The sequence below is a fragment of the Coloeus monedula genome, assembly GCF_965178545.1.
Source record: "Coloeus monedula genome assembly, chromosome: 26".
In the NCBI taxonomy this organism is placed as follows: Eukaryota; Metazoa; Chordata; class Aves; order Passeriformes; family Corvidae; genus Coloeus; species Coloeus monedula.
The window spans coordinates 6881580-6895105 of record NC_138806.1 but is presented as its reverse complement, the minus strand read 5'-3'; the positions used below and the strand labels follow the sequence as shown (position 1 = coordinate 6895105).

Sequence of the window (13526 nt, the reverse complement as noted above, 5' to 3'; positions counted from 1 at the left end):
ACAGTTCTCAGTGATGGCTGCGGCCATCCCGGTCCTGCTGTGAGCATCGAAGTACAGCTTAAATGTTCTTTAGTCTTTGTCATCAGGCCGTCTCTCAAAACATCCTCTGGAATTTCAGGGTAATTTAAAATAAGAGTTCAGGTTAAACTTTGAGTAATTAATTTGAGGAGCATGCGGAGTTCCAGTCTGGCAGCAGTTACAGGCAAATGTGGAACGCATCTGTGTACAATACCCATTAAACGTGGAGTAAATGCTTGAAAGTCAAGCTCTGTTGTGTGTTTTGTTTTCACTTTTCAATTTATTTCATCTCGTGATAATTAGTTTTATAAATCTGTCACTCGTGTAAAAAAAGTCCTTGTTACCTCTTCCTTCCTGGAGCTTGAATGCTCTTTGGAAATGGTTCACTAATTTAAGAAAAGTTAGATTTTTTTGGTTTCTTTTGTTCACAAAATGTTCATTTACGTTTTGCATCTTGTTAAATCCTGAAAGCTAATGCTCAGAAAGGTTCCTTTTTATGGCATCTTAATACATGGTATTTGTTACACACACTTCTTAATTTCTACTGTAGTAAGTTCAGCTTCCCTGATGAGAACAGCTAATCTTGTGCTACCAGGAATCTTTGCAATAGAATATTTTATGAGTAACAAGCTTCTCTGTTACTTTGCATAACTGAGTATATTTTCTATCAAAGGACTTTTGGGGAATTTTTTGAAACCCTTTTAAAACTTTTTTCTTTCCGTTGTTCCTTTGGGGAATTCAGGGAAGGTGTACTGAAGGAATATGATGCCTCAGGTTCTTCTGAGATGGACAGAAGCTGATATATAAAGGAATAGGCAGTGAGATTCTCATTGAAAAATGTGCTTTAATCGAAGTTCACAAATACTTCTACTTTATAACATTATTTATAACGTTATTATTTTTTGTAATATTATGTTTGTATCTATCAACATAATGTACTGAGACTTTCTGACTCCACAGCATTCATAAACTTCTGCTGAATGTTAAGAACATTCTGGAAGTAAATTCTGTATTAATTTGCTGCCGCCTGACCCGGAGAGTGAGTTAATGGGATCTCATGAGCTGGCACAGGCTTGTACTTGACTTTTCAAATACAAATTAATACCTGAAGAGGCAGCTGGCAGAACTGTTGAACCACCTCCATTTTGGCAAGACGGTTTCTTTTTTTGGTGTTTTTTTTGGTTTGGTTTTTTGGGGGGGGATTTTTTTGTTGTTGTTGTCTTTTTTACCCATTCAGTTAAAGCTCTGCAGTGGCCACACTCTGGCTGTTCTGCTGAAACCTGTGAGCATCACTGTGCTGCACAGGAAGCCTGACTGGGCTGTCTCCTGGCTGAGACTGGGAACATGCCTGGTGATCCCAGATACTCTTTTATCTCCAGCAACACTCAGACAACCTTTTTTTTCCCCCCGAGACATATACAGCAAGGAAAATACAGGAATAATGTTTCTATTTCTTTTAAAGTGTTTGTTTGTAAGACCAAAATGTTTACAGTAATTTTATTTCCTACAATCAGTTTTTGGAATGCTTGTTCCTTTACATGGGTATTTTCACTCTGGAGGTGAGGCAGGAACTGAACACTTAAAGTGGAAATCAAATTCTTAAGAGATGTGCATTGCACATATGACTTAGGGTGCATTCCCCTCCTTTTGTAGTTAGAAACTTGTCTTATTGGAAAAAACACAGAATTCTTATCTTAAGATATACATTTAATAGCTTCTCACGCTGACGTGTACAACTCATTGGACATCAAACACTTTTGAACAACAGCTTAGCTTTGCTAATCAGCTTTATGTAAAATGAAATTTTAGTTTTAGTGAGGTGATCAGAGACGAGGACAGTGCAGGGATCTGGTTGTTCTACTGGTGGTATATAGGCAAAGAATTTGCTTTGATTTTGTAATTCTGTGTCTGACAGACAATACCTCTCTATAAAAAGAAGCAAAACTGGCTTCTGTGGGCTGTAATAATGTGTAGCCACCTAAAACATGAGGTGGTTTTTGCAGCCTGTCTACAAACTCTGTCTAAAAAATTAAGAAAACACTGAAATAGGCCTTAGTCATCCCGAAGGATTGAGATATCGCAGACTTGTTCAAGCCTAGCATTTGTTGCAAGTCTGCAGCTTGCAGAGCTCAGTCTGCTTCTGCCCCCTCCACTTTGGGGTCTTTTCCTCATCATATTTGTACTACTGCTTTCTCATGCTCCAGAAGCTTTTATTGTTTGTGTATTTCATTGAAATTTTGATTTGTTAGAAGATCAAACACCGTGTGACAGAGTGTCTGGACAGAAACCAGGAGATGGTTGAGCTGTTTTTTCTAAAAATGCAGCATGGAGATTGTACCTTTTTTATTCATCTGCTGATACTGTTGGAGACTTGTGCTCATACAATGTCTTCATTTGGTTTGGTAAACAACTTAAAAATGACAAGATAAATGACAAATCAAGTGTAGAAGCTCTTGGTTGCCCAAACTGTTGCCAGAGGCATCCTGTGTCAGCGGGGGAGCGAAGGATCCCCATCACATTCCTGCAGCTTTTGCTTCTGCTGATAGAGCTGCTGCTGATCCTGGAGAAGGGAATTGACCTGGGCTGTGAGGTGCATTAAGGAGTTCACGGAGTAGGATGAAAAATTGTCTGACCCAGCTCTTCCTAATACTGTAATTTTGTTTGCTGTTTAATGCTTCTAATTCCATGAATTAATACAACCAACAGGATTTTTCATTTAGAGTGCTTATTCTTAAATATTACTTCTGGCTTAGCAGTGTTGGCTGAACAGAGGAAGCTCAAAGCCACAAAGGGACATGGTTGTGCACGAAGATGAAAACCAGCAGCTGATTTTGGTTACGTGCTCCTCTGCATTGTGAACATCTTAGCTAATATATAAACTGTATAAGTCTAATGAGTGCTTACCCTTAGAATATATCAATATTGTGTGTAAGATACAATGAGGAGCCATGTCAGGAATTGCTGCTAAAATAGTCACAGAATCGCTGAGTGGTTTAGGTTGAAGGGACCTTAAAGAGCATCTAGTTCCAACCCCCTGCCATGGGCAGAGTAATCTTCCTGTAGTCCAGGAGTCCCCTGAGAGTATGGAATTAGCCCTTGGGATATCCCTTGGCTGGTAACTCAGGGTCTTAATGCAAGACATCAGTTCTCTCTCCACTCTGTGGTTCTTAAGAGGAAATTGGTGGAGGCCCCATCTGTGCCCTATGCAGTGCCTTAATTCAGCCCTAGTAGCAGCACAGCACTTCCTATTGGAAGTCCTATTTGCCATGTGCAAGATACTGGTAAATATCATTATTAGCAAAACTATCAGGCTCACCTTTGGCATGGCCTAGGCTCAGGCCAGTTGACTCCTTGAACAGAATTTGGTTGAATTCGGTTATAGCTCAGCACTGGTGGCACAGCTCTGCTCAGTTCTCTCCACAGTGCAAGCCAACATGGGGAAAGTCCCTAAACAGTGGTCTGCGTGCCCAGACGGAATTTTTTTTGATAGTCATGGAACAATGGGATGTTCCAAAGGGGACCTAAGCCTTGTTTAGGAGCCTTGGGAATGAGCTTGAACACCAGCTCCTTGTGTTTTGGTGGCAGAAGGGTGCCAGGTGAGGCTCAAGTGATTCATAAATGCAGAGGAAATACTGATTCCGCATTTTCTCTTTAACGCTCATCCATGCGTGCCCACAGACTCCCAAATCTGTTTGTGGAATCTGGTAGGTGAAGTCGGGAAAGGCTGAAGTTGCTGTCATCCCTGGGTGCTTACTGGGGCTTGGGATGTGTGTGCTCTGAGCTGCTGCCCTGGAATGCTGGTGTCTCTCAGTAAGTGAGTAAATCATATTAGAAGGACTTTCAGTGGCTTTAAATATACATATAAAGCTCTTTGAACTGGGCGTTACTGTGTTACTAGACTTGAAAGTATCAGAGAAATGTGAAGAAGCGCAAGATGGCATTTACTGAGCATCCTCCAAGAGGAACCAAATATTGTTATAGGAAAAAAATTCATTATTTATTTCTACAAGATGAATATGTTACCTTGTAACTATGGAATATAATGTGTACAATAGGAAGAAAATTGGGATTTATTGTATGTACTGATCAAAGACTCTTTACAATTCTTTTGGTCTGGTTTGAGCTGCTTTTGTTGTAGGTGTTTTGATGCTTTACATGCTTTAATAAGTGGCTGTTTCCCAGCACAGGCTGTCACTGTGCCTGGTGATCCCAGACACGCTTTTATCTTCAGCAACACTCAGACAACCTTCCCCCCCCCCCGAGACATATACATAGCAAGGAAAATATAGGGATAATGTTTCTGTTTGATTTTTTGCATCAGTTACTCTGGGTTTGAGCGACTTGCCTCCTCATGACAATTTATTCAACTCGCAGGAGAATTTGACAGTCAACCAGCCCAGGAGCTGCAGAGCATCTGGAGTCGTGGTTGGTGTTGGCAGGATTGATTTTCTGAGCAACAGGAAGGGCAGCAGCTCCTTCTGATGGGTTTGGCTTTAATAGTGATGAGAAATGGAGGCAGTTTGCTAAATGCTCTGTCTTTCCCACTTCAATGTGATGATAAATTATTTGACGAAATAGCTTGGTTCTACCAGCAGCACTGGAACTGTGTCGTCCCGGAAATAAAGACTGGATAACTGAAAGCAAACTGAATGGTAGGCTTTATATGGATGTTGTTAAGGAATTGTATTGGCAAAACAGTTTTTCATCATTTTACCCTGGTTTTAGCACTTTTTACCTCTTCTCTGTAATGGCTTCCTGTTTTCAAAACAGGAGCGTTGACTTTGGATGTCTGTTGTTCTGTTTTCCGCAGCTTTTGGAATAAACCACACAGAACAGGATCGCCATGTTTCGAAACAGTCTCAAGATGCTTCTTACAGGAGGGAAGTCAAACCGCAAAAACAGGTCCAGCGGTAAGTAATCGTCACCACCTCGTGCATGTGGAATACTGGCACTTTGGAAACAATTCCTTTTATGTGTGTTTTGGTCTTAGCAGGACTTTCTTCTTGTTAATGAACAGATGTACTAGTTGATGATCTTGTAGGCTACAAACATCATTATACTTCATTCTAATATTGTGCTGTACTTTTAATTTGAAACTATATGTATATTTAATTTAAAATGTATGTAAACCATCATCTGGTTTTATTGGGGAGATAAGATGTAGGGAAAACCAAATGAGAGTTCTGCATAATCTTGTGCTAAACAAACATCAAGGTTCACATTTCATTTATGGGAAGTAAGAAAGTTTTTTTCTTCTCAAATGTCTGTGATAACTTGTGGCGGTGAAACCTGCTTTATTACGGCCAAAACTTGAGACCAGCAGCAATTTCTTTTAAGCTTTTATTTTTAAACAGGAGGGAGGGAGAGGAATGGGAATAGTTGAAATTAAAGGAGAATTTAGTCATTGTTTATGTCCGTTTCGTTTTTCCACATCCCAGGAAAGGAGTTTACAGTTAGTATTGGTTCATGTGGCTTGGCCCGTTTCATCCATGATGGAGACTGGGGGAGATTGTAATTGTAAAACAGAACATTACAAAAATATTGATAGGCTTTAAAAACACTTTTATTAAAAAAAAAAAAAAACTTTTGTAGTTATTTCCAAAAATGGAGTGTTGGCAGGATAAGAGCTTCTAATTAGATCTTTCATTTTGAATTTTAAAGCCATCTGGCAGCACATTTTAAATATTTTGCGATACGGTGTCTATTTGTGCTTGTGCATCTGTGTTAATATGGGTATTTATGTTATGGATGTTCACATGGATATTCGTTGGGAAACCACAGGTGAGGATGAGGAGACGCAGTGGTGGGAAAGGCAGTGGGAAAATGGGCTGTTTTCCCTGGATTTAAGCAAGTTGTTCTGTATTTCTGCCAGAATTTGGCCATTTTTAGTACCTTCCTGCCCGTGTGGTATTTGGGGAAGGAGAGTTGTGGGGCTTTGCTGTGGGGGCAGCACTGATGCCTTAGGCCTTAGACATCAGTGGTCTTTTACTCCAGTGTCTGGGGTGTTGGTCCATCCTGAAGGCACTTGTCCTGGGAAGTTCAAGCGTGCATCGTGTTGTTGCACTTGGTGTGGGTCTCGAAGCAGGTAAATGTCTGTTTTGCAAAGATGCTGTAGGAATTCAGGCCTGAGGTGATGGCTGTTCATTGCTTTTATGAAGGAGATTTCCTTTCCATAGGAACTCCTCAGTCTCTTGTAGCAGTAGTGGTTAGTGTGAGGGAGGTACCTGCTTGAAAAAACAGGTTTGGAGAAGACCACGTGAGCAGATGGCTCCATCCTCTTGTGATTTGTGTCACATTTGCTGTTTGAAAGTACAAGTCCTTTGATGATAGCTTTGGAAAACCGTACATGGACAAATCACCTTAGGTTGTGATTTCTGTAGAAAGCCCTCTCTTTGTCAGATGTGCTGCTAACAGGCCCTAGTATTCCTTTTGGCTGATCTCCCGGAACCAGTATTAAGGATCTTGTATATGCCAAGCTCTGCAAATATGTGTTTCTTATTTTGTGAATGAAAAATATCAGTTCTGAAGTACCGTGATTCAACAGTCTGTTTCTGGGCAAAGCAGAAGAAGAGGTTTTCTTATTCATATATTGAAAAATAATACGACAGAATTGAATTGATGAGGTTCTCTCTAATGCCTAGTGACTGTACTGTATGTTTAATGGAATTCTGACCTTGAAATAAGTTGCTTTAGTGAGAAATTCTCTTTGGCATTCTTCAGGGTGAGAGAGGAAATGGGAAAACGGGAGGATCAGGTTTGTTGTATTGTTTGTGACGAAGTGGCACACATCCCTTCACTGCAAAATAATTTTTCAGATAATTGTTCATCTGCCAGACTCTTACATGACACTAGATGAATTTGTCGCTGCCTAGATTTTTTTAAGGTAAATATATTTAAGTCTGTATTTCTTTGCAGCACAATAAGGAAAGAAAAACCAGTAAATCTTCTGGGTACATTTCTGTGTTGCATGCAGTATTGTAAGCCTGAAACTTGCTATATTTATTTGCTTTGCCGTTCTGGCAAACTACAAATTTGATACTTTAAAAGCAGATTAAAAAGGAGAGAATTTACCTAATAATATACGAAAGGCATTTGTCACCCTGTCAGGTGACAGGATCTTGATGAATCTTCCCACCCCTGTGAATAAATCCCAGAACAGTTTGGGGTGGAAGAGAACTTAAATGTCTAGTCCATCCTCCTGCCATGGGCCCGGACACCTTCCACTAGCCCAGGTTGCTCCAAGCCCTGTCCAACCCGACCTGGGACACTCCAGGGATGGGGCAGCCACAGGTGCTCTGGGCACCCTGTGCCAGGCAAGTACTCTGAAGTCTGAGTATCTGAGGCATGTAATCCTTAGGGTCTTCTTTTCTCTTCTGAGTTAGTTAGGAATTACATCTTGCTTGTTCTTAACTATAAAATGCACAGTTTTTATCTGGAGCTTCCCGGCCAGGAGCCTGCCTGTCATTCAGAACATTTTTGGTGCAGGGTTTTTTAAAACCTCTTCTTCTTTCCTGATTCACAGAAGACCCAATTACTTCTCACTTCCAATGTATTTATAGGGCTTTTTGGAACCTGCCACTTTATATTTTAATTCCAGGACTGAAAGGGCCCATGTCAAATGCTCTTCTCCTTTGATTCCTGCCTTTTGAAGATAATGGGCGTTTCTGTGCAGGTCTCATTTCTGCTTGGCCAGATCTCTGTGCACTTTCTCATCTATCTGTTCTATTATGGAAGTCTAAGGATAACTTTTACCCCAGAAGAGTTTGAGAGTCACAATTGCTTTTTCAGTTTCAATTCTGAAAGAAAATGCTGAGTGATGAGATCCAGCTGGTGGGGTCCTGTAGATGTCGGGTAACTTAATTTAAGAAAGTGTTAGAAGTGAGGTATTAAAAGACCCATCATGTATTATGGTCCTGAATACTGATTGTATCCACATGTTCAAGGTATTCCATCCAAATAATAGTTTGGCTCGTGTTCTTCCACAAAGATGGCTGGTTTTTCATAAATCCATTTTTAAACAAGGCTTGAGTATGTTGACAAATCCTCTGACCACAGTAAAGTTTGTCCTTGAGTTTATTTAAGCACGAACTGACCTTTCAGGGAAGTTTGTGTTGCGTTTATGTAATTCAGTGTTTTCCTTCTGAAGAAGGCAATGTATCAGGAAGATGTATATATACACAGGCATGCTCTTTGGTTCTTAGTGTTCTGATTTATTTGAACAGAATGTGTCTTATTCATGTACCAAATTCTCTTCCCAGATAAATAGAAAATGTTTGGACAATGAAGCTTCTGCTTCTCTCCTGCACTACTGTTGTATTGTGAGGGAATTTTAGCAGGCTATATTAGAATAATATGTATTTATTTACCTCTGATTCACAAATACCTACTTTTTAAATAATAACACCACAGATGTTAACCTAACTTGCTTTATAGCTTAGAAATAAAACAGGTCTGTTCAGTCCTTTGCTGTGCTTAGAGTTTGTTTTATTGACTGACTCACCCATTGCACTGTTTAGCAGCCCATACTGGTTTATGCTCCTGTGTGAGCTCCGAGGGGAGCAGGGGTTCATCCAGCTCTGTCAGACAAGATTTTCACACGTGTGACCATCACCAACTCTTAAGAACAAGCGCAGAGCGCCACAAGGTGCCCCCTGAGCCTCCTTTGCTCCAGGCTGAGTCCCCCCAGCTCCCTCAGCCACTCCTGGTGCTCCGGCCCCTTCCCCAGCTCCGTTCCCTCCCTGGCCATGGTCTTTTTTGTAGTGAGGGCCCCAGAGCGCAGGGCACAGGGCTCGTGTTTTGGATACATGTGGGATTTTGTGGCGTTTCTCCCATTTACTGACAGGTTAGTGATGAAATATTGGTGCTTTATTGGGGCTGAGCCAGCAGAGGGAGCAGGAGTTTTCCATCAAATCCCACCGAAATTCCTGTGCTGATGTGCAAAAATCTTCCCACATCAGGTGACCTTGTCTTCTCTTATTCAACGTAAAAAAAAAGTATTTTCATATACAATTCAAAGAGAATGTACACACTATCTTCAAAAGGAAATAATACCAATTTAAGGGATTTGTTCAGCCAAACTGTTGGGAAAGTGGGATGTCCTTTCCAGAATGTCTGAGGAAACCTTAATGATTTGTGTATCTGTAGCAGTTTAAAAATCCAGTCAAATCTTTTAAGAAAATAAGGTTTATGTCAGTGACTTCAGAAATTTCATCTGGAAAATCAGTAAGAAATCACTGAGATGTCTAATAACTTGGGGGTTCTCTGCTGGAAGAGACCTGGCCCCAGGAACAAACTTGAATTCCTTCCCTTAAAACAGGATTTAAGCAAAATCGATAATCTTACCTGTTAAAATGGATTTTTGGATTTTATACAAGCAAACTAAAAGTAATGTTTCTCACAACTCTAGAAACTTACTAAGTATTGAATGTTTCTAAATAAATAAATGGGTTTAGAAATATTCAACACATGCATGTTGATTTTGCCATTTTACCTGAGCGTGTTGAATATGCAATATGTTTTTTTGTCATCAGAACTTGACCTTTTACAAAAATAAGTGACATCTTCATGTGCAGGAAAGAGAATTTAAATGGAGACAAGTCTAAGCTAAATGTAGCATCAGAGAATCCCAGAAAGGTTTGGGTTGGAAGGAACTTTAAAACTCATCCTCTCCCAGCCCCTGCCACAGGCAGGGACACCTCCCACTGTCCCAGGCTGCTCCCAGCCCCAGTGTCCAGCCTGGCCTTGGACACTGCCAGGGATCCAGGGGCAGCCCCAGCTGCTCTGGGCACCCTGTGCCAGGGCCTCCCCACACACTGCAGTTTCCTAAGTTCTCACAAGAAGGAAGGGATCTTATGGACCAGGATATGAGGCTGAATACTGATTCTGTGCTCCTCGAGCAGAACACTTTTGGGTATTAAACAATTGTGTACTGCTTGGAGACGTTCCTGTGTTCACTCATTTAGTGTGGTAGGAGCATTCCCAGACAAAATGTAACAAACCCTACTGTAGTTAGTGTTTGTTAACCAGCTCCATTTTCATCACACTCTCCTCAGTATAATTAATCCCCGTTAGTCTTGATATGCCTTAACTTAAATCTCCACCCAAGATGTGAGATTTTTCTATATCAAATTTTTCCCCAGTTCCTAAAGATAAATATTATTTCTATTCAGTGTTGCTTGTCCCTGGGAGTTGTTAATGCAGGTTCTTGCAGTTGTTTGTTATATTGACAGATGTTGAATCCGTATTGCTCTGTTTTAGGATTATCTTCCAGGTATGAGTAATATTTTTATTTTTGAGGGATTTTTATGATCAGCACTGTGTATGTGAAGTGACTGCTTTTCCAAGACGTGTGTTCCTCTTGGTTCACATAAAGCATTTCTTGGCTGCAGGAAGTACCTGTACCAGGTGTGAGGGATGACTCTGGAATTCTCTTTTTGGAGTTGCAGTTGCCCTTCCTTTTTCCTTTTTTTTCCCTTAAGGAAGAGTAAATGTCTATAACTTACTAATACTCTTAATGAAAAAATCATCTTTTCTTTGTGAGAGGATTGACTTGTAAGCTGCACCTTTTCAGGAGTTTCTCCTCTTCAGCCTCTTCTACTGCTCGCACAAACTTCTCAGCATGTCTGTGAGGACTATTTTTTTTTAGTATCAGATATATTTTTAGATAAGTCATGGATAATTTTTGCTAAAGCTTCCATCTATAACTGACCTATTTGAAGGAATTGTGGAAATTTTTTCTGCAAGATCTTTCTGAAGTGGAAGGATTTATGTTTCCTTTTATATAATTTTCTTTTTGAGGATGAGATCAGTATAGAAACCGACCCATATTCTCTTAGATACAAAAACCCCTCAAAACCTAAGCAAGTTAGGGACATGATTTTATTAGAAGCTTTGATAAGGAGTCCAGATCTCACCAGAACATACTCTTTGTCATCTGAATAGGTCTGAAAATCTTCTGTTAGGTGAATTCAGAATGATTATTAGCCATCACTTCTCCTCTGAGACTCTGTTACTGATTTGCTGATAGACAAAACTAACCTGTTTAGCTGGACCTTTGGACCATTCTTAGAGTAAGAAATAAAGAATACCACAAGAATTAATAGTGCATTTAAATGGTTTATTCATCATATTGTTCTTGTCTGCTTTGTAGGATTGAGTCATCCACTTACTCTTCTTTTTTAAAGTATTCCTTGAAGTTGTTCATGGTGAAATGCTCAAATCGTTGAGGTGTCAACACTGTTTTATTCCAAGGCATAAAAAGGAGTGGAAGGTATTCTTGGTTTTGTTTCTGCCTTGTTCATTTAGAAATTTGAGATTTGAACTGCGTCTGTATTTTTAATTACTACATTACACGAACAAAACTTGTTTGAAAGTTTACAGCAATGCTGTGTTATTAAATGCAGACACCTCGAAAAGCTTCAGGAGATCATAGTGCTAAAACGTAAGAAAAATTAGAATTCTGGGTGTGTAACATCATAGCTGCCTTAGTCCTGTCTGGTGATCCCCGTGGCTGGTGAATGATCCCGAGCTTGGAAGTGCCTTCTGAAAGCTGCCCTGCAGGTTAAAAGCCCACTCACACCTTATAGGGGAATATCCAGCTATTCCTTCTCTTCTCTTTATTGACAGTTAAATAAAGTTAAATAAAGCAAGAACTTAGTGTCACTGTGTGTGCCCAAGACACATCCCTGTCCTTCCACGAGGCCTTTTGTCCCTATTGTTGCTCTTTGTACAACCATCACAATTTACCTCTTTCCTTGACATACTCGGAGAGCAGATCGTCCCTTCAAATAGATGGGAAGTGGTGAAAATAGGACTTCTTGTTCTCTGAAGCAACTCAGGGGGACTGTGCTGTGTGTTCCTGCCCCTTCAGCCCTGCACTGGAAAGGCTGGGACAGGGGAAGGGCACGAGCTGCACCTGGAAGCACTTCAAGGAAATTAAGGCCCAGGGAGACAAAAATCAAATAAAACAGAGGCCAATTCCTAAGTACATAATGACAGCGAAACAGGCCATGTCATAATAATTTGCTTATTAGTTCAAGCCAGTTTTCTGAATTTTCTTTCTGTTTCCCTAAGACAAGTGTTTCCCATGCAAAGTGTTACAGCATGTTCAGTTGCAGAAAGGTACCACGTACTGACTCAGAGCTTTTGGTACTGTATTTTCTAAACCCACATTTAAACAAAACAAGGATGGCTCATTTAGTCATAGTGTGGGAGAAGCTTAAGCTGAAGAGTAATTTTCATTTTACTAACAAATTGGTCCAATTTTTAGTTGGGATAAATAAATGCTTTGGATATTGGCCATTTAAAAAAAGTATTTAAAAGTCCACAACCTCACTCGCACAGGCTGCGAAGCTGTGGCTGCCCCATTCCAGGAAGTATTCAAGGCCAGATTGGATGGGGTCTGAACAACCTCGTCTAGTGGAAGGTGTACCTGGCAGGGAGTGGAATGGGATGAGCTTTAAGGTCCCTTCCAACACAAACTGCTTTATGATTCTATTCTATATTTTACTCTTGAAATGAATGTCTGTAACAGCTGAATGGCTCCCTCTGATTTCTGGGTTATCAGAAGAAGTCTCATTTTTTAAATTTTGCAGCTGCTTTCCAGCAGGTCTGTGTCAGAATTGTAATTAAGGTGGCTGTGGATGTTAACTTTCTCTATTGATGTGCTTAGGAATTTCTTGTTAGGTATGAACAAAAAAATTAATGGTTAGCAAGTTATCAGCACATTCTTGATATAAAATCTTATGACCTAACTAGTGTGGTTTCGTTGTTCATATAGAATTTAGCATATTTCCCTCCAGAGAGCTGGGGCACACTTGCCAAGGTGAGCTGTGATGGAAACACTGCCCAAATATGGAGGCTGGAGGCTTTTAGAACTTGGAAACAGTTTTAGTAGAAAATCAATAACTAAAGGCTGAATTGTGTGTTTTGGCTGTGAACTTCTTAGCTAAGGAAAGCAGATGGATGTGCCCCATGCGGAGTTCAGAGAGAATCTCTGAGCAGGAGACACCCGGTGCCAACACTGATACCCTTGTTGGCAGAAACCTGTGGGCTCATTGATGGCATTTGTTTTTCCCTAATGTGACATGGGAAGCTCTCTTGTGTCTCTCTGTCCAGCTGTATCATTGCTGTCTGTATTTTAATTGCATAAGTAGGGTGGTTTTAAAATTAATGAATGAAGTACACCATATAATACCCAAATGTTACTAGCAACACGATCTTTATTACTCCAGATTTTTTGTCATGAAGTCATCTTCCCACATCAAAATAAAAAAAAGGAAGGGTTGGTGGGTTTGATTTACATACTCAGTATAGGTGTCTCTGGATAAAAGAGTCACTTCATGTTAATAGAAACAAGGATGCTACTTTTTCTGTATGAAATAGGTGAGATTAGTTGTACCCCAGATTAGAAATACCTGCCTTTTTCTAGTGACAAGTAACAGCTTTTGAGATGATGAAGGTACAGATCAGTGTCACTGATACCTGAACGTATTTAGGATTCATTCTGC

At 40.2% G+C, this 13526-nt stretch overlaps 1 protein-coding gene across 1 annotated transcript in view; it reads left to right on the top strand.

Annotated features, from left to right (window-relative positions):
• Nucleotides 1–13526, top strand: part of TANC2 (tetratricopeptide repeat, ankyrin repeat and coiled-coil containing 2) — a 195783-nt gene that overhangs the window by 32640 nt on the left and 149617 nt on the right. Inside the window, exon 3 of the mRNA XM_082297163.1 lies at nucleotides 4829–4928. Coding sequence (XP_082153289.1) covers nucleotides 4862–4928 — 67 coding nt within the window. The 5' untranslated portion in view covers nucleotides 4829–4861. The remainder of the gene's footprint in view (nucleotides 1–4828; nucleotides 4929–13526) is intronic.